This window comes from Lampris incognitus, chromosome 3, assembly GCF_029633865.1.
Source record: "Lampris incognitus isolate fLamInc1 chromosome 3, fLamInc1.hap2, whole genome shotgun sequence".
Taxonomy (NCBI): Eukaryota; Metazoa; Chordata; class Actinopteri; order Lampriformes; family Lampridae; genus Lampris; species Lampris incognitus.
The window spans coordinates 90,547,201-90,569,103 of NC_079213.1; the positions used below are offsets into that span (position 1 = coordinate 90,547,201).

Below are 21,903 nucleotides of genomic sequence, written 5' to 3' on the forward strand. Positions count from 1 at the left end.
CAAGCCTTGACAATGTGTGTCTGTTATTGTGTCTGTACAAATATGATAAAACCCCCTTTCCTCCAACAAACCTGCCATCATTGCACCCCTGAAAGATGAACTCTACCCTAGGCGTTCAATGCTTAAGAGTCAAAGTAATTTGTCCAGACTTGACACACTTTGAAAGAATGAATGTTACTGATCACAGAGACAGTCTGATCCCAACAACCACTCTGCATTAATAGCAGACTTGCATCCAACGTGTCCCGTTTCTGAGCATTTTTCAGAGATGAGAGAAGCAGACAGTCAGCTGATACAGGGGGGTGATGCCACTCTTTGAGATGGATGTTTTTCTTTTTTCAATTTAAAAATTCATTTTGCACAGCAATGGGTTTTTCAGAGAAACGTGAGACAAATGATGAAACTGCCTTGGGGGTGAAACTATCACATTGTTTTGGTAAATATTTTTCTGTTGTCACGAGAAGCTGGTGATAATTTTGGTTTTACTATTATTATTATTATTATTATTATTATTACTATTGTTTTGTTGTTGCTCTTGTTAAAACTGTGACGTCATAAATTCTGTTTTAGAATAGTTTAGGGGTGTCGGGATATACCGGCATTGACGATTGCCGTGATATTTACAAAATAAAATACTGGGCGTCCAGTTAGCGTGGTCTATTCCGTTGCCTACCAACATGGGGATCGCCGGGATTCGGGGATCGCCAGTTCGAATTCCCGCGTTACCTCCGGCTTGGTCGTGCTTCCCTAGGAAGCCGGATGTGGGTATGTGTCCTGATCGCTGCACTAGCGCCTCCTCTGGTCGGTCGGGCGCCTGTTCTTTGTAAATATGGCAACACATTTGGTCATGCAAAATGATCTATTTTTTTCTGTTGTTGTTGGGTTTTTTTTTTTGGGGTGTGTGTTTTAAATTTGTGGTCAATAAACTTATTGTAAACATGTAGATTACATGTCTCCACTTGGCTCCTTTGTCATTTTTGTTAGTTGGTGCAATCTGTTAATGCGTTTGTTTATTATTAGATATGGTTTGTTCTGCTGGCCATCAATAAGGACTATTCAAGTTTTATGTGCTTTATCACAAATAATGATATGACCGAATAACTCTCCCAAAATTAACCTCTGCCCTAATATCTCAGAGCTCCCATTTGAATTTGTTTTTACGCTCATGCTGAAATCCTTTAGAATAACATTTTTGACATTGCCAGTGGTCCTATTGGGAGTTCCCAAGGAATCTGCAGACCAGTTTAATTTCAGTGTTTAATTTGAAATTGGCAGCACAAATGCATAATGTCAACATGATGTCTTGTCTCATTATAGGTTTCAGTATTTTTACTGTTGTCACCTCACCAACCACCCTGGCCAGACAACGTCTGCTCCAGATAATATCGGCCGAGCACAACCAGAATGTACATCTACTTTGGGGTTTGTGACCTTTAAACTCGCACAAATGCCTTTTTGAAATAACAAATGTCCATATCGATGTATGATTATTTCAGATCTGTGTATCTATAAAAAAGGATGGTGTCTCGATGCCTAAATTTCCCTTTTCAAGTCTTCTGGAGGTGTAGTAGTGCTAATTCAACAAGTCCTCTGCAGTTGGAAGCGTCCTCTCACTAGCCGCAATGACAGACCTGTCCTCACATGTTCCACCACTTCCTTTAACATTGAAGCCGCGTTTCTATGTACGGTTAATCCTCACCCTTGTTCTCTATCAGCGGTTCGTCCCATCAGGTCCAGTGTGCTTGCATACGTTACCTAGGGAGCTGACAAATTTGGGATGTATCAACCACTGTGGTGTGTAGGCAAAATTTCTTTCCCCGCTGCCTTTGCAGTAAGCTTTTGTAAACCTGGCCCAGGTTCTTTATCCAGCTGTGAAGCGCTGTGGTGTGTGGGTCAGTGCCCAGTGTTTGGACAGTCGAAGCTCCTCGCTGTAACGGATCAGCCCTGGGCCCTAAGGTCATGGCCTTGACTACAAAAGAGTCCCTTAACGCCCCTATCTGCTGGAGATAATCGGTAACCTGCAGGGAAAGACCATGTAAGAATATAATAAGGTGCAATAGGCAGGCAAAACTGAGACAGACAAAACTGAGAGAGTCAGAGTGCAAAGAGGTTAGAGAGAGGAAGGGAGGGAAGGATGAGTGATGGGAAGGGTGATGGAGGGATGTAGAATGAGGGGACTAGAGAGAAATAAAGAGAAAGAGAGCAGTGAAGGGGGATTTACAGTACCTTTGTTCACATGTTGCGCTCGATCATTCCCTCTATTGTGGGGCGGACAATGAGCGAGAGGAGGGCAGGGCTTAAAAAGCATAAGCACACGCCGGCAGTCAGGAACCCAGGAAAGAGAGAGAAAGACAGACAAACCAACACTGAGGTATCAGAAAATCTTTTTTGAACTATTATGGATCTTACAAAACTGTAGCAATTGTTCTGCCAAGGAGTTTCGATTTGGTTGGCAGTGTAGCAAAGAATCACAAATTTTGGGAGTTTTAAAATGGCATTTAGCATTCTTGAAGTGTGTTTTGAGATGAAGACTGGAGACAGGACAGCTGATATATGAAGACCCATTTTACATCTGGGGCGATAGATCTTTATAGTTTGTAAACCGAGTCTCGGGTTCAAGTGTTTCAGATTAACCGTGTTTCAGGCCGCAGTGTCTGACTAAGATTTGCATATGTCATTTCAAAGGGATTTCGGTAACGTTGTTGGAGAACTGAGGCATATGTCTGGGAATTGAAATCACTTTTAACGTATGGGATGATTACAGCTCATTGCATGGTGGAGAGAGCAACAATGCTGCCAGCTCTATTGCTCAGCTTTAGAAGATTAGCATGCGATGGATGCGCTTGAGGGAATTAGTGTTGGACAATGGCTCCGAATTGCCTGATCAGCACTCCCGTTGACGTGTTGCCATTTTAGGTCATTTGCTTTGTTGATAGTGTTTCAGTGAGTGAGTTTCTTACCTGACGTGGAGATAAAGATTTCAGTCTGCAACGATGTGAATTTCAGCATGCCTTTATAAGTTACTGAACTGCTTTAAGAAGTATTTGATTAGTTTGGTTAAAAAGATTAAAGATGATCTTTATCATGATTTAAATTGTAAATTATAAGCAAGCTTTGTTCCAGGCCTAAATGTTTGAAAACTATCTTTTAACAATACCTATTGATCATTTCCTGGTAATATAAAGACTGCAGAAGAACAGCAAATCCGTCCCGCAGAGAAATAATATTCAACAGTTGCGACTCAACTGTGTTTGGCATTATTTTGTAAATCACAACTATTAAGTCTGCATTAACTGCCCTCTTTGCCTTGCCCTGTCTCATTCCCCCAACAGTCGCTGAGCATTTAGGAGGATTGTGCTACCCCAAGCTTTCTCCTAAATGCTGTACACTTTAGCTGGAGGGGGCACGCTCTGCGGCGTCGCTGCCCTTGTGCTCCTTATCGTCTCCACTGCAACGGACTTCTGGATGCAGTACCGTTACTCAGGCAGCTCAGCCAATCAGGGGCTCTGGAGGTTCTGCATCAATCACAAGTGCCATGCCCACACCATCACTGTAGGTGAGTGGATGACAGTTATTCAAGTTTGAATTGCAGTGCAAACAGAATCCAATTTGTTGTATTTGACTCAATTCACACTGGAAAAAATAAAGCTAAGATGAACAGAACAGATTCTGAGATCATTCTCAGATTCTGTCAGACTGCGCTCATGTAGGGTCACAACACAACCCAACAGAATTAAATTCAGCGGCACGGTCAATAACATTCACAGGCAGGCCTATGAACACTATGATTGAAGCTGGTTTAAGCATTTTATATATTTTTTATTTTATCTGCCAATCCCTCTTTCTTTGAACTACCATTACACTCAATTGCTTTATCGCTGTGTTTTATCATCACAGCTAAGCTAAACTAAACTAAACTAAACTAAGCCAAACTTTCTCATTTCTTTTGGTCTCTGTGTAAAGCCTTCTGGGATGCCACGCGAGCCTTCATGTTATTGGCAGTGCTCAGCTGCTTTGCAGGCGTGGTGCTTGGCTTGAGTGCCTTTGCCAATGGTACCAAGAACAGGAGGGTCCGCACTGGGGGCATCGCCCTTGTCCTTTCAGGTAATGCACAGTGGACAAGGAGAGAAAAATTGAGTGCCAAGGGTGCCTACAGTTAAGTCAGGGATGGTATTTTTTTGGAATGGAGCTAAAAGCTTTTGCTTGATGGATGTAAAGGTTGAGGTGGTTGTTTGGTTCAAAATAATCTTTGAGGTTAGTCATCGGACATTATCACCATGGCCACAGGCCCTTTGTCTATTGTCTGACTTTACTCTCGTTTTCTGAATTCTCAGGTTTCCTGGCTCTGCTAGCATTGGCCATTTACACCGGAGTGACAGTCACCTTCTTTGGGAAACGCTTTCTGGACTGGCGATTTTCCTGGTCCTATATCATAGGCTGGGTGGCCATCATCTTGGCCTTTGCTGCAGGTTAAAAAAAAAGCCTATCTGTTATATAATAATAATAATAATAATTTTTATTTATAGGCTTTATCTTTTTATGCATGCTCAATAATCCAGGTAAGGAAATCACAGAAAGTTGAATCAGTTCATCTGGACACAACATTTATTGAGAGAAACGTTTCATCAGGACCGGGGTTCGCGCCTCGGTCTCGTCAGATCCGACTATGGCCGGATTCGATGAAGCAGCAATAATTGGCAACGCTGTCTTCGGGAGGGGGCGGAGTCGGCTTGTGTTCGTCACATGAATGCGTCTCTGTGTGTCGAGAAAAGCAGTGGTTCGGCCTGGATTCGCCTTGTCGCGAAAGGGGCGAGGCGTCTCCGTCGAGACTGCCGGCCAGAGAGATGCAGTCGGCGAACGCATACAGTACGAGCGTGGTTGTTTGAACTAGAATTGGGAGTGATTGGCCACTAAATTGGGAGAAAACGGGAAAAATCAGAAATAAATTTAAGAAGAAAAAAAAGAAAACGTTTCATCACTCATCTAAGTGACATCATCAGTCTCAGCTGACTGCAGGTATCCCCACCCTTATAAACGATACAGTGGCATAACGACCGAAAACAATGATCGGTTTCATATGCAAATTGCTGTGAGCATTAACTAGAGTTACAATGGCCATGTGTACTATTCACAGAGGATTTGGGAATGGTTGCAATTACAGCATTGTATGATGGCGACAGATGTACTCTTAAGCGCCCCCCCTTCAGTGACGGTTGTTCCCTCTTAACACAGATGGCCTTGTTGACTCCCCGTTCAAACCAGTGTTCCCCCCTATGTGCACATCCTCATCTTCGAAGATGTGGGTGGATGGTTGTAGACTGCGGAGTCCTGGCCTGACGTGTTAGCGCTTCTGTGTTGTGCCATCCTCCTTGTTATGTCTGCACACATCGACAGTGCTGCATTTGATTTGGTGCTGTTCTATTGTGCTGGGATCGATTGGTGATGCCTGCGGGCTCTGGGTTGTTTGATCGGGTCTGCCTTTGATGCTGTGTCAGTCTAAATAAAGAATGCCACGGAGAGGTTGTGTCGAGCGACAGCGCTGTGTCCTGACATGATATCTAAATACAATGTTGGCGACGAGGATGGCTGATATCTCTCTCCCACCACCTGCCCCCTTCCTGGCATTACCTGGCGAGCCTCCGGTACCATGGACTCGATGGCTACATAGTTTTGAAAATTACATCATCGCCTCAGGGCTCGACGACGTGAGCCAGGCTAGGAAGACGGCTCTGTTGCTACACTGCTTGGGAGCAGAGGGTCATCGTGTGCTCGGGACTCTGGGGAACGTCACAAGCTTTGACGAAGCTGTGGGACTTATGAGCACCCATTTCGCTGCTCCACAGAGTGCCCTCCTTCGGCGATTTATATTCCGTCAGCGACACTAACTGCCTGGTGAGTCTGTGCGGCAGTACGTAGCTAATTTGCGAGGGCTAGCTAGCTCATGCAAGTTTGGCGCGCTTCAGGACGAGATGGTTCGCGACCAGCTAATCGAACTCACCAATAACGCAAAGGTGCGTGAGACTCTCCTGGTGGAAAAAGACGATCTGCTGCTGTCCATCGCACTACAGGTTGAGGGAGCAGCTGAGTGTGCTGCTATGCTAAATACACAGCAAGTGGCCACCTCCAGTCAAGCTGCCAACGACTCCTCCCTCTACTCACGGCTGCCCCTCGGGACGCAACCCAGCCAGAGCGAGGCGGGCGCCGACTCCACTGGGGACGTCTTGCAACTGCAACGACGGCGTTCTCGGCCCCGCCCTCAACAGTCCTGTGGTAACTGTGGGTCTCGGTCTCATGTTTCAAGGGCTCAGAACTGCCCTGCCCGTGGCCAGACATGCCGTAGCTGCGGTAAGCACAATCACTTTGCCAACGTCTGTCGATCTTCCCCGGCTGGGTCAGAGGGCCACACCCCCCAGTCTTCAACCGCCGTCATTCACAAGGTGAGTTCTGGGCCAGTGTCATTCAAATCATGCACAGTCAACATTAATGATGTGTGCATCCCCCTGCTGAGGGACACCGGTGCAGGTATGTCTCTCCTGAATGTTGATACCTACAGTCAATTTTTCGGTTCACTGCCACTGTCTGCACCCTCAGCTGTCCTCTGTGGGTATGGTGACTCCAAAATCGATCTGGTTGGCTCTCTCCAAGTGACTGTCTGCTATGGAACCAAGCTGGTGCCCAATGCAGTTTTTCATGTGGCACGCCGTGGGGCCAACCTGATGGGCCTGGACCTGTTCTCCGCTCTGGGGTTCTCCCTCTTAGACACAAGGGGGGCAGCAATCCTGACTGTTGCCACACCTTGGCAGCAGAAGTGGCCATCGCTGTTTATGGGGCTGGGCTGCCTCTCCGCCTTCGCCCATCAACCTCTCCTCAACCCTGCTGTGAAATCTGTCATCCAACCACTGCACCGCATCCCGTTGGCTCTCCGTGATGGGGTCTCCGCCGAGCTGCAACAACTGCTGGAAGCTGGCATCATTGAACCAACCGGTGGACGCGTCACCTTGGGTCTCAAACCTCGTGGTGGCTAAGAAGAAGTCGGGGGGCCTGCGTGTCTGCGTCGGTCTACGTGCAGTAAATAAGGCAGTGGTCCCTGATAAGTATCCACTGCCCACCTCAGAAGAACTCACTGCTCAGTTCTATGGCTCTGAGGTGTTCTCCAAGCTCGACTTCAGACAGGGGTACTTACAGGTGCCCCTCCACCCCAGCAGCCGAAACCTCACAGCCTTTGTGACACATGCAGGAGTGTTTCGCTACACCAGGATGCCTTTCGGTCTCAGCTCCGCCCCTGGGGTTCTGGCTGTCAGCGAGCGGTGTAACTCCACTACAATCAAACGTGGACGCCATTCAGGCCATCCCTGAGCCCAGCTTGGCCGCCCAGGTCGCCTCCTTCCTGGGTATGACAAGTTACTACCTGAGGTTTCTTCCCCAGTACTCTGCGACCACAGCCCCCCTGCGCCAGCTGCTGTGTAAGGACGAGCCATGGGTGTGGTCAAAGGCATGCAGTGACGCTGTGCGTGATCTCAAGACTCAACTGACTTCACCACCAGTGTTGGCTCGCTTCGACATCTCCAGCTCCACCTTTGTGACCTGTGACGCATCAGCCACAGCGATAGGGGCTGTGCTGTCTCAAACCCAGAACGGTGTGGAGAAGCCCATCACCTTCGCCTCCCGTGCCCTCAACCTGACCGAGTAGCGGTACTCCGTGGGTGAGCGTGAGGCGTTAGCCTGTATCTGGGCTTGTGAAAGGTGGCACCTCTACCTCTATGGCCGCTCCTTCACCCTCAGGACAGATCACCAGGCCCTGACAGCGCTGCTGTCCACATCTGGGACAGGCCACAAACCCCTGAGGCTGCACCACTGATCTGACCGCCTCCGCCAGTACAACTTCAGCCTGCAGTTCACCCCAGGCAGAGACAATGTTGTCGCCGACCTGCTCTCTCGTTCTGTCTCCACCCCAGCTCCACAGACGGACACTGACTGTGTGGAAAAGGACATTGTCCAAATGCTACACACACCCCTCCAGGCCACTGTCTCTCTGCAGGAGCTGAGGGCAGCCTCAGAACAGGACCCTGTCCTCTCCCAGCTCCGCACCTACATCCAGAACGGCTGGCCTCACAAGGTCCCAGAGGAGCTGGCTGCGTTCGCCCGAGTCAGACAGGAGCTCTCCTGCTGGAACGACACCTGCGTGGCACGTGGGTTTTGCACAGTGGTCCCAGCTGCTCTCCGTGCACGTGTTTTGAATACGGCGCATGAAGGCCACCTGGGCATTGTGAAACTGAAACAGCGCTGCCGAGACCTGGTGTGGTGGCCGGGGATAGACAGAGATATTGAGGCTCTGGTGAAGGACTGTTCTGCCTGCCTTGTGAGTGGCAAGACTGGCCACCAGGCTCCCCCACCCCTGCAACCTCTCGCCTGGCCCTCTCAGCCCTGGGAACACCTGCAGTTGGACATTTGTGGTGAGATCCATGGAGTTCCCCACCACCAACGCCTCATGGTGGTCGCCTACGATCTACACTCAAAATGGCCTGAACTCACCACTTCCGGCACTGTGACCTCACAGATCATCATCGACTTCCTGGACTCTCTTTTCTCTCGCTGGGGCCTCCCAAAGACCATCACCACTGACAACGGCCCTCCGCTGGTCTCTGCTGAGTTCACTGCTTATCTCGAAAGCAAGGGCATCCGTCATATACGCACTGCGTACTACCACCCCCAGGCCAATGGCGGCATTGAACGTTTTCACCGGTCACTGAAGAACGGCCTCAGAGCACACATGGCCCAAGGGTGCTCTTTCACGCAGGCCATCCGTCACACTCTTCTGCACTATCGGGCCACACAGCATTCGACCACAGGCGTCTCCCCAGCCTCTCTCATGCTAGGCCGGGAACTGTGCATGCCCCTTGACAGGCTCCGCCCCTCCACATCTCAGGCACCTCCCTCTGGGGTCAGAGCCTCAGTCACTTGTCAGCAGACGTGGATGAAGCAACGGTTTGACCAGTCCAAACGAACCAGGGTGCCAGACATCAATGTGTCAGACTTGGTCAGGGTCCGCAGGCCCCACAGGGACAATAAAATGGCTTCATACTGGTCCTCTCCTCTCCAAGTCACCCGTCAGCTGGGCCCAGCCACTTACCTCCTCAGCGATGGCACTCGGTGGCACTCCAGTCGTCTACGGAAGGTGTCAGCTCCGCCACACACAGCTGGTGACAAAACCTTAGCCATTCCCTCAGCATGGCGAGATGCCCCGGGGCTTCATGCAGCTCCTACACGGGCCCCAGACATTCCTGGGCCTCAGCTTCCCCTGCCTTCTCCCTCTCCACCTCGGCCTGCCCAGCCTCAGGCCACCCCGCGACCTGTTCGCACACATTTACGCCCTGGCCACCTAGAGGACTTTGTGTTTGAAATCCTGCCGGGGGGGGGGGGGATGTTATGTCTGCACACATCGACAGTGCTGCATTTGATTTGGTGCTGTTCTATTGTGCTGGGATCGATTGGTGATGCCTGCGGGCTCTGGGTTGTTTGATCGGGTCTGCCTTTGATGCTGTGTCAGTCTAAATAAAGAATGCCACGGAGAGGTTGTATCGAGCGACAGCGCTGTGTCCTGACGTGATTTCTAAATACAATACTCCTTGCCTGCATTTGTTTGGTTTCACCGATGCACAAGTCACGGCAATCCTCCTGGCATTTAACAGCATACACTATATTGCGCTGTTTGTGCTGGGGTACGCGATCCTTGGGTGGATCAATTTCTGGCGCAGCGTGTTTTGGGATTTGAAAGCAACCAAGACGCGGTGTTTGGAAAATACTCGTCTCATCTATTCTGACACTCCTGCTACATATGGAATCACCTGTTGTCCTTCTCAGCAGTTGTCCTTCTCTCTTCAATCGGCTGTTGCACTGTTTGGGTATCTTCCTGGCTTTGACAAACACCCAGTTAGGATAACCACACTTAACCAGGGCCTGTTTAATATGGGATTGCTCCTCACCCCTGACACGGTGGGGAAGGACAACAGCTGCCTAAGCATAAACCAGTGGTGATTCCTTATGTGGCGAGAGTTTCGGAACTGTTGAGACGTGTATTTTCCAAACATCGCGTCTCAGTTGTTTTCAAACCCCAAAACACGCTGCTCTAGAAATTGGTCCACCCCAAGGATCGCGTCCCTCGGCACAAATGGAACAATATAGTGTACGCTGTTAAGTGCCGGCTGTGACATCATGGAAACCAAACAGACACTGGCCAAGAGGATGCCGCAACACAGGAGAGCTAACGCGTCAGGCCAGGACTCCGCAGTCTACACCCATCTACAGGCCAGTGGCCACTACGCCACTACTTCAAGGATGAGGGTGTGCACATCCTTGGGATAGGGGAATGGGGAGTCAAAGAAGCAATCTATGTGAAGAGGGAACGACCATCACTGAACTCGGGGGGGGGGGGGCTAAGAGTACATCTGTCACCATCTTACAATGCTGTGATTGCAACCATTCCCGAATCCTATGTGAATAGTACACATTGCCATTATAACGCTCGTTAATTAATGGTCATGGCAATTTGTATATGAAATCAATCACCGATCATTGTTGTTGGTCGTTATGCCACTGTATTGTTTATAAGGGTGGGGATACCTGCAGTCAGTTGAGACCGTAGAGGTCACTTACATGAATGATGAAATGTTTCTCTCAATAAACGTGTCCAGATGAACTGATACAACTTCCTGTGATTTTATTCATACAGCTGTAATGACCTACTTTTCACTCTCACAGATGATAACACCGTTTCTGAATTAGCCGTGGAACTTCAGCATGTTTATTTCGCTCGGTGCATAACGTGCACATAATCCGACTGACTCTCGTCTACCTTCCCGCTCCCGTGGCTGCTCTGTTTACTATCCCATAACTCCCTGTGTCCTTAAAGGTGTATTCCCCTAATACTGTACATCACAACAGCCCTTTTCTAACACAATGTTACAAAGTTCTTTACAAAGAAATAAAACCAGACAAGGCAAAAATAAGAACAAGACCAAATAAGTAAGAGTAAAAATAAAAACAGCATAAATAATTAAAAAAAAAAATCAAACATTTGCAAAAGCTTTCACAAAGAGACAAGTTTTAAGACAATATTTAAAAGAAGTTGGAGACTTAGTATGTCTGAGTTCAGTAGGAAGAGAGTTCCATAGTGTGGGCGCTCTAACAGCAAAAGCCCGATCACCCTTTGTGACAAACCTGACCTGGAAAAGACCAGCAGGGATCCATCTGCAGCTCTTAATGGTCGAGAAGGCATATACCAGGTCAATAAATCGGAAATGTATGCAGGACCAAGACTGTTTAAGGCCTTAAAAGTGAGCAATGAAATTTTTAAATTATTCAAAATCTAACAGGGAGCCAGTGTAGGGAGGCAAGCACAGAAGTAATATAGTCATACCTCTTAGTCCTGGCAATGAGGCGAGCAGTGGCATTTTGTACCAACTGCAAACGGTGGAGGAAGCCCTTGCTGATACTCGTTGCATTGCAATAATCCAGCCAAGAATAAATAATAACATGTACAACTTTTTGTAAATCAGCAATTGATAAAAATGACCTAATATTAGAGACTGAACAACATGTTTGATTTGATTATCAAAACCGAGGTTAGCATCGGATATTACCCCAAGATTCCTAGCCACCTGTTTAAGACTATTTGACAGACCACCAAGATTAGTACCAAAAGGGCTGGTGGAATTTGGGGGACTACAAAAATGACCTCAGATTTATCGTCATTGAATTTAAGAAAATTCTGGGATATCCAGGATTTAATGCCAGAGAGGCAAGTTGTGAGATTTGCTAGGCTGCTAGGATCTGTGGGTTTTAGTGGCATGTATAACTGAATGTCATCAGCATAAAAATGGTAAAACACATCATGATTTTGAATAACCTGGCCAAGACGCAGCATGTATATAGAAAATAGAAGGGGGCCAAGAACTGGGCTTTGAGGGACACCACAACTCAACTGAGCCACCGAGGAATTAGAGTTACCAAGAACAACAGAAAAAAATCTGTTGGAGAGGTAGGTAAGAGCATACTAAACCAAAAGACGAGCTCTTCATGACTACCCAAGTCTTTAAGCAATGTAAGAGGATACTGTGATCGACTGTCAAAGGCAGCACTTAAGTCTAAAAGAATTTAAATTGAGTGGTCACCACTGTCTACAGTCAGCAGTAGGTCATTAGTAACCTTATCTAAAGCTGTATTGGTACTATGTAGTGCTCTAAAACTAGACCGGAAACTGTTAAAAACACTGTTAGTATTCATAAAAGATATCAATTGAGATGAAATTACTTTCTCCAGAACCTTAGTTAAACAAGACATTTTGGAGATTGGTCTGTAGTTACTTAAAGACAGGGGATCCAAATTAGGTTTCTTTAGCAATGGGTGAACAATGGCATGCTTAAAACTGTCTGGAAAAGAACCAAAGGCCAGATAATTATTAAGAATTTGCAGAATAATGGGGCTAATAGTGGAAAATACCTCATTGATCAGCTTAGTGGGGATGATGTCTAGGATGCAGGAGGAGGAGTTCATATTGGAGACTATACTCTGAACTTGTATTGGGTTGAAACTGGGTATATGCCTTGGTCTCTTATTTACCTGGTACTGCTCCACCACGAATGGCTATTCTACAGACACAGTATATTTTTCATCCATCCATTATCCAAACCTCTTATCCTGCTCTCAGGGTCGCGGGGATGCTGGAGCCTACCCCAGCAGTCACTGGGTGGCAGGCGGGGAGACACCCTGGACAGGCTGCCAGGCCATATTGTAACATCTATTACAGGAGTGTGTTTTTTTGAATGCAGAAATTTGGGGAGTGGAGGGTTAATCATGAGTAATTTACTTGATTTCAATCACTACCACTCAGCAACCCTTCCTGATATTTGTCATTTTATGCACATTATAACTTTTCCACATAGACATTTTTATGTAAATATCTGTATTTTATTTTACTTAGCAGTAAAATAATTCTGACTATTATTTCAATGATCAAAGGCTTCTCTTTGCTCTCTTTTCTTTCAGGTGTGTTTCAGCTCTGTGCTTACCAGAAGACTGTGACAGAACCTGCCCCTCCAAACATCCCCGACAGCTGAACAAGAGAGGGACATCTACACGCTACCACAGATACAGACTATTGCATTGGATATTTCCGCAGTTCAGGGATGCCTAGAACAAAATAAAATGGCATATTTGACTTCAATCATTAGGTTCTCGCCTTTGAAACTCTGATTTGTTTGACTTATACATTCAGTTAATTTGGTGTAATGTTTGGATTTGGAAGGACAGTAGAGTGCATTTTTGTTTTTCTCTGAATATTCAGAGAATTGAAACTAAACTAATGATTACACAGCTAAGTTGACACTGCTTAATCTAAAGTGTGATAAAGGAATTACATAAACAACAAATGTCAGGGGAATGACTGTTTAATTGAAACAAAATTCTATCAAATATTAGGTGAAGTGGGGATCAGATCATGATTTGACATGTGTTTTTTTCCAAGGGGCTTCCAGATAAGGGATTTGTTCTGTCTGTTCTTAGTGTAAATAGGACGAACCACAGTGAGTCAAATAACCATCCTAGATGTCATTAAAGTTTCACATAATCACGTTTGACGTTTGTGTTATTATGTTAGTAAGTTAACATTATACCTCAGTCACCGATCTGACCTGGACTAAATGAAAGTGAAGCTGTCAATCTAAAATTGAATACATTACAAGGTCTCTAAAGTTAGTCCACTAGATGGCAGTCTCTCTCTGTCTCTCTCGCTCAGACACTCTCTCGCTCAGACACTCTCTCTCTCTCTCACACACACACACACGCACACACACACACACACGCACACACACACACACACACAGAAATAAAACACCCCCATTGCAGACCAGACTATAAGGGCTTTCAGCAGCAACCTTGGTTTTATCAAACGATGCCAGTTTTAATTCAGATGTTCTCCAATAACCTTGCAAGTAATAGCTTATTACATCAAAGTCACAAAGGGCCTTGTAGAAAATCCATATAATAGAAAGTTGGCACTTAAACTATTTGGCCCTGTATTGATCCCATACCACAGCCTTGGTACAAGCACTGATTAATTTAAACCTGAGATTTCAAAGTGACCAAATTCTGTATTTTAACCTTTCCAATTTTTTTCAGTATCAAGCTAATCCCACAACACAATCTACATGTGAAAAAAGAAAGTTCTGTAACAGTAAAACCAAAGATGATTCGCTGAGACCTCCATTGTACTGGAAGTGATCACAGGACCTGTTCTACTAGAACGTCCCGGGTCACAGACCAGAATACATGGCAGTGGATGTAGCTGCTAGAAAACCACCGTCCCTCTTGATTTACGAGTACCTGGACTATAACTGCATTTATAACATGATAATGGCATTTGTGAACAAGTCTTGACACGACCTCCCACCCAAGGCAATTCCACCAGCATTGAGGTGACATGATATTGGTTAGTTAACCTAGCTGGTATATGAATAATTAGCAAATTAAGATGGCATAGCTGAAAGTTTGAGAAGATTTTTATGACAGCTAAGCTTGTTGGCTTAAAGCAGGGATATATTAACTCACTTTTTTTGCTCAGACCAGAGGTACATTATCTATCTTTATCTAGTGAAAGTCAGAGTCTCTGGTTTAGCACTTAGCATCAAGACAACTGTTTCCGCCTGCTGTACTGTGAGGAAAAGCAGACCTCTTGCATACATGGAGGAAATACCCTATTTGTAATAATAATAATAATAATAGTAATAATAATAATAATAATAATAATAAGGTCCGTAGAAGTTCAACTCCTCCACGTGGCACGGACCGGGCAACGCAAGTATGGCAAGCCAGCAATACAAGCGGCCAAAGGGTCTCTGACAAAAACAAAAGCCCCGAGGCTATAAAGTACCGGGTTGGCATCCGGCGGGGGTTAGCCTGCCTCATGGGCAGGAGAGCTCTTTAACCTTGGTCGGTAAGTCTCCTAGAGCTGGTATCTAAAAAAAATACTGGTGGTTGTGCAACCTAAAATTCACTAAAACTTTTTTATTATGGAAACTTGAATTACCAGATCTTCATACCGCATCAGTCGTCGCGCGGGTTACCAAGGACCGCGATCTTCAGTGAGAAACCAGGCTGAGATCGAAAAGTGTGCTACTGGAACAAACTCTACCCAAAATGCACCCGAGGATTACCACACTGAGGACATTCCTCAAAGAGGCCTTCATGTTGCACCATCTCAAAATCCCACTAAAGCCAGTCGACAGAAATGATCTAGGGAAGAGTACAAAGAAGTCATGGAAGCCTTCTACACTGCTTCCTTCAACCCAAAAACATCTGTAATTCAAAGCACCTATGACATCTGGCGTGCCAATAACACCTCAAACAGGCTGAATCTAGACGCCAACAAACTTGCAAATGTCCGCCGTGATATCGTCAGTAAGAAAAGACTAACTGAACTAGAGCTGCAAGCCATCCAAGCAGGAGTAAAGCAGAGAGATTAGAATGTAAAACCTGATAGAGGGATACAAACGCAGATCCAGAGGAGCAAAATGAAGATAAGAATCACAAAAATTAGAGAACTGATAAGCCAGGTGACCAAAAACCACCGAACAAAGATGAAAAAGATGAGAAAGTGAGTGCAATGAAAGAAAGCATCCTTAGAAAATACAAAATAGCCAAAGAAACCCCAATAGGCCAGAGACCACCAATTCCAAAGATAAAAGTGACCAGCACTCAAAATCAGCCATAGAAACATAAAATAAAGCCATCAGCCAGATAAAAGACAAACTCCTAGAAGTGCTGTCCCTCACAGACATTAACCACCTTGTCTATGCAACTGCCTCTGCCAGCACTGAATCACTTGGCATCAAACAAAAGAGGAAGAACAGACCAAGAAAGGATAACTAACCTAAATGGAAAAAGAAAATTGAAAGTGAAATATGCAAAATTAGGGAGACACATCTACACTAAATGAGATTAAAAAAGAGAAACCAGTCAAAGAAAAACGAAAAAGAGCACTCATCAGGAAACACAACATCAAACAGAAAGAGCAAATACTAACAGCCATTGAAAATTTGAAACAACTACAATCAAAAGCCCAACAAGTGAAAAGGTTTGATAAGAGACAAATGTTCTTCCACCAGAACAAAACTTACAAAGAAAATGCAAAGAAATTCTATACAAACTAGGGAAAAGGTCCATTGAGGTCAAAGAACCCCCTAAAATTGATGAAGTAGAGAACTTCTGGAGCAACATCTAGGAAAAACAAAAGAATTACAAAAAAAATGCTGAATGGATCGGCCAAATAGAAACAGAGAATATCTAAACCAACCAACAAGAATGGCCACAAATAACCCTAGAAGAAACAAAAACAGCAATACAGAAGTCCAGTAACTGGAAAGCTCCTGGTAATGATGGGATAGTGAACTTCTGGATCAAGAACTTTCCATCTTTATACCAAGATCTGATAAACGCCCACAATGGATTCATCAGCAACCCAGAAACCTACCCTGAATGGCTCACAACTGGTACTACCTACCTACTTTCCAAAACAGATGACACCGAAAACCCTAAAAACTATCGTCCCATCACATGTCTCCCTACAACCTACAAGATCTTAACATCCATCATCACTGGGAGAGTTTACAAACACCTGGAATAAAACAACCTACTTCCTATAGAACAAAAAGCATGTTGAAAAGGGAGCTATGGCTGCAAAGACCAGCTTTTAATAAACAAGGCCATCATTAAGGACGTAAAAATGAGGAAGAAAAATCTGATAACAGCCTGGATAGACTATAAGAAGGCATTCAACTCTGTACCCCATGACTGGATACTAAAATGTCTTGACATCTACAAAATATCACCAATCCTTATCCAGTTCCTAACAGCAAATATGGACCAGTGGAAAACAACCCTTGTTCTAAAATACACCGATGGGACGCTAAATTCAAGGCAGATCAACATCAATAGCGGCATATTTCAAGGCGACTCTCTTTCTCCTCCCCTCTTTTGCATAGCTCTTACTCCACTATCCTCCCTCCTGAACAACACCAGCTATGGTCAGTGATTAAAGTGGGCCGGAGCTACCCGGATCCCGACACCGGCACTTCCCCTCCTCCCCCTAGTCAACCGGAGCTGAGATCCGGCACTGTGTGCCAATTCACAAGCATCACAAAATAAATCGCAAATGAAGTCTTTCTTCTATTTTTATACTAATTTACTTTTTCTAAAAGTTTGAATGATATCGCGTCCTCACGTGACCCGCACCTGCCTGCTGTCTGGCTTCACCAGACTTGACATCAAAAGAGACTGGCTTCACACTCACGGGTCAGGGTCAGTTCACCGCACCAGGCAGACAACTCGAGAGAGCGTCAACCTGCTACCTGCACAATTATCTTGGATTGGGGGGCATAAAGAGTGAGTATCCTCGGTGTATTTCCAATAGTATTTCCAATAGTTTTGTCTAGCTCTGCTGTGGTTTTCATTCAAGCAACTAACGTTAGCGAACGTAACGTTAGCTAGCTCGCTAACTAGCTATCTTCCACCCGGTAACGTTGCTAGCTAGTTGCTGACGTTGCTGGCTAGTTGTTTGAATGCTGCTAGGCAAGCTAACTATCGGTAGCGTCCGGTAACGTTACTGGTAGCTAGCTAGTTATGTTTGTCCAACCTTAGCTCTGGCCATGCAATATTTTCATTCAAATAACTAACTAGCTAGCAAACGTTAGCTACCGGTAGCTATTATTAGCTAACAATGCTAACGTTGGGACTACTGGACCAGTGGTTAGCTAGCCTACAGAACTACAGAAGATCGCACTACTTGGAACATCTCATATCTTAAGAAAGGCACTATCCATCAAATAGACTTCTACCGCATTCTAACCCTAGGCCCAAGGAATGGGCCCGCTTATTGTGTTGTATTATGGCATGACGTTAAAGGAAATTTGTATGATAATAATAATAATAATAATAATGGATTACATTTATACAGCACTTTATTTAGACACCCAAAGCGCTTCACAGTGAAAGGGGTAACTCACCTCAACCACCACCAATATGTATCACACACCTGGGTGATGCACGGCAGCCATTTTACGCCAGAACGATCACCACAGATCAGCTTGAGGTGGAGAGGGAGGACTCATTAAGCCAATTACATGGGGGGGATGATTAGGTGGCCAGATGGAGAGAGCCAGGTTGAGAATTTTTGCCAGGACACCAGGGAACCCCTACTCTTTGTGATAAGTGCCATGGGATCTTTAATGACCGCAGTGAGTCAGGACCTCAGTTTAACGGCTCATCTGAAGGACGGCATCTCCTACAGCACAGTGTCCCCGTCATTGCACTGTGGCATTGAGATTTTATTGTTGTTCTTATTAGGACCAGAGGGAAGATTGCCCCCTGCTGGCTTACCAACACCACTTCCAGCCCCAACTCATTTCCCCAAGCGAAAGCGCCTACAAGTCTTTATCGGCCCTCGACCGGACCAATGGTTGAGCGAGGTTCCCTCAACTGGACCAAAGGTTGAGCGAGCTTCCCTCAACTGGACCAATGGTTGAGCGAGGTTTTCCCTCAACTGGACCAATGGTTGAGCGAGCGAGGTTTTCCCTCAACTGGACCAATGGTTGAGCGAGGTTGAGCTTTCAGCGTCCAATAGTTAAGCAGCACACCCGTCCCCAACGACCAATCAGCGTGCCTCGTCACGGGCCGATCGCCTGACAGCGCGCTAGCCTACTGGCAACTGTCGACTCAACTGATGTCCGTCTCCCTACCGTTTTTCGAGACTCCAGGTAAATTTAATAGCAATCTTTTTCATACTTAACATAAGTTCTTGTTATGGATTAAGCGGTTTTCGTTTTACTAAGACATTATTAGGAAATCGGACAACAGCGTCAGTCAGTCTAACGTTACTCGAGATGCGCGACTTGGCTCGGGAGGCTACCGTTGTTAGCCTCGCCAGACAACATGAAATCACACACTTTCATTAGCTTTATTCAGTCCAACAACAGTCCAGCTTACAGTATTATTGTCTTATCTAACTTGATGTGTACCACTGAAGTTACCGGCAGCTCAATTCGGGCTGTAGGCCTATGTTTCTCAGCCCCTCAGCCGATACAAAACAGCCTCTGAGGAACGAGTGGATTGTAGGCTAACGTTACCCTCTGTTTTATATTGTCTCCCAATAATTCTCTTGAAGTTTCATTTCAACTGTAATTGAGAAAGGGTTTCTTTACGGTAACTGCTGTAGAAATATTGTGTGTGTGCAGTGTCATGTAAATTAAATTGCACTTTCTAATATTTTTGTATCAACACAGTGTTGTGTGATACCGGTCAATCTATAGAATCTATTTGAGTTTTAACAATGAAAGGGTAAGCCATTTGAGAGTAGCCTACGAAATAAAATGAGTTTAACTCATAGGACTAGGATATACATGGTTTTGGATAGCAAAATAGGCTATTAGAATACTTATGGGCTTTTAGACAAATTACTTATATTTCTTCATGTTTCACTCCACCAGGTGAACAACAACATGGACAGAGTAAATCAGTGCAGCGTGTGTGACAAGGTCTTCACTGAAAAGTCCAACCTTACACGCCACATGAAAATCCATGCACCGAAGGAGAACCGGTGTGCAGTATCAGCAGCCTCGTCACGTCGCTGGGAAAAGGCGTGGTGAGAAGAGAAGGTAAGATGTTTACATCTTTACAGCGATTAAATGATGTGAGTAGGCTGTTTGCTCGATTAAAAATAAAATGTTAAGCGATTACACAGATAATTATACTTAAATATCACTTAGGCCCCACTAGATAAACGGTCTATTGAAAAGAACAAAGCTAGATTGTCCAATTTTCTGCAGTTACCATTCTGTTTGTGTGTGTGTGTTTTTTTTTTTAATGGTTTCCCTCAAACCACAACAGACACGTAAACAGAAAGGAACCTCTGCAGAATATCAGACAATCTAATTAATTAAGTTATGTTTTGAATAGACCATATATCTAGTGGGGTCTGAGTGATCATGTAGTGTGATTTTCTATGTCATCACTATATATCTCATTTGTAATGCTTCAAACAGCCAAGTACACCTTTAAATGATGTGAGTAGTTTTTTAAGTGGTAATGAAAGTAAATGCACATTAATCTTATCGTATGCTTTATATTTGCAGGTTGGATTTTGAAGAGCCGGAGCCTGTGAGCCGACCCATTCATCAAGAGTCTGCCACTGCTGAGCCTGCGAACCCACCCATTCAGCCAAAGCCTGCCACAGCCAGCGGAGCTACACCGACCCCTTCAGCCAAAGTCTGCCAAGGCCACCTTCATTCGAGCTGCGGTGTCGGGGGCATCTGTGCTCCTGGTGGTTCCTGCACAGCCTCAGGCTCCAAACATCAGTTTTCATGGGCCATCATGCAGTCAGAGTTTCACAGTGGTAGCACCGCCCGGCCCGCCGCACCAACAACCAAACCAGTCATGCCCAACAAGTCGAGGAGGCCATGCAGTGCTTGCCAAGTACCTCAGTGTGGTGGGCAGCGGAAGCGGTACACACCCTCCAAGGAGAAAGCTGCTGGCTGGGAGTAGCCAGAAGATATTCACCTATTGCCCAGTAACTAGGAAATCCACTACTACTGGTTTTGAAGGTGTTGTGTACACGAGCTATGAGCACTTTAAAAGTGTTGTAGATGAGGAACTGGAAAAGAGGAAATAATTGGGCTCACTCTTCTGCTATGGAAGGTGAGGAACGGCCACGGCCAGGGCAGGTGCTGAGCTAAGAGCAAAATCCAAAGTGAAAAGATGAAGCTCTCAATGAAGAGCTGGTCTCGAAACATGTCACGTTAGCAGAAATAAATGCTTTAATTATTTTGAAGAGTCTGCAGTGTCGCGAGCTTCATCTTTTCACTGTGGATTTCACTCCTCTGCTATGCCTTAATACCTCGATATTGGGTCTCTCTAACTTATTTGTGGCTCAATTTTTTCTTTTACATTTTATTTGCAAAGTTCTGTTATTGCACTGTTATTTTAAAGTTATTGCACTGCAAGGTAAGTCCTAGGTAATGTTTAAAAGAGGTGCATAATGTTGTGAAAAGGCTAATTATATTAATCATAGTATAGGTAGTTTAAACAAAGGACAAACATGGGACATTTTAATGTTGAGAAGTGTGGGATTGTCTGTCATTAGGCAAAGCACTCGAGTCAATTTAGTGATGAGGTCAACATGCCAACAGTAACACAAAAAGAAATATTTAAATTGGTATTTTAAAATATATTTTAATAATATTTGAAGTTGTTAATTTGTTTGCAAAATTGTATTCTGGTTTAACATGTGTGATTTCTTATGGGTCTCTGTGAAATTGAGATTTTTTTAAAATGAAATAATTTACGGAGAAGAAAAATGCCCACTGTCTGTTTTTTTTTTCATTTTAATTCTGCTGTTTAAACTTAAAATTTGGTGAGTTGATAAATAATAATTAAATAATAATTTTGTCAATGACAGATTTGTCAATGTCTGTGTGTTTACTAAATGCAAGTTTAGTATTGTTGCAATAAGATGACCCCATAATGACTGGAAGTGACCATGACAGGAAGTGTCTTCTGCTTTGGTGCCATGCCTCTTATCCTAGGAGATGCTGTCAAAACTATCCAGCAAGCCTCTGAGAATCAGTCCAGTTAGTCAATAAAAATCTGAAATCTGAGCATGCTTACTTGAATGCGACCTGAAATGAATGGAATGAAGACTTGTGTGAGAAGGCTGGGTCATCTGGAAACATCAGATTAACCTGAGATTGCCACTCAAAACAATCCAACTGACTGTCTTCTAGCAAGTTGTTAGTAAAATTAGCTTATTTGGCATATAATTTAGCATATCATATGATGCAAATGTAATAATGGCAATGA

At 45.0% G+C, this 21,903-nt stretch overlaps 1 protein-coding gene across 1 annotated transcript; it reads left to right on the forward strand.

The window, feature by feature from the left end:
• The first annotated feature begins 3,372 nt into the window (after positions 1-3,372).
• lim2.2 (lens intrinsic membrane protein 2.2) lies at positions 3,373-13,115 on the forward strand. The gene is made up of 4 exons (XM_056277826.1): positions 3,373-3,556; positions 3,964-4,104; positions 4,335-4,469; positions 13,045-13,115. Exons 1-4 carry the CDS (start codon positions 3,379-3,381, stop codon positions 13,113-13,115), a joined length of 525 nt encoding a protein of 174 aa, XP_056133801.1. The 5' UTR covers positions 3,373-3,378.
• Positions 13,116-21,903: the final 8,788 nt, after the last annotated feature.

Bases quoted from the DNA above. Each gene is read 5' to 3' on its own strand.
- lim2.2 (XM_056277826.1), top strand. From the start codon at position 3,379: ATGCTGTACACTTTAGCTGGAGGGGGCACGCTCTGCGGCGTCGCTGCC. The intron at 3,557-3,963 runs GTGAGTGGATGA...CTCTGTGTAAAG, and splicing joins TGCCCACACCATCACTGTAG to CCTTCTGGGATGCCACGCGA. The intron at 4,105-4,334 runs GTAATGCACAGT...CTGAATTCTCAG, and splicing joins CATCGCCCTTGTCCTTTCAG to GTTTCCTGGCTCTGCTAGCA.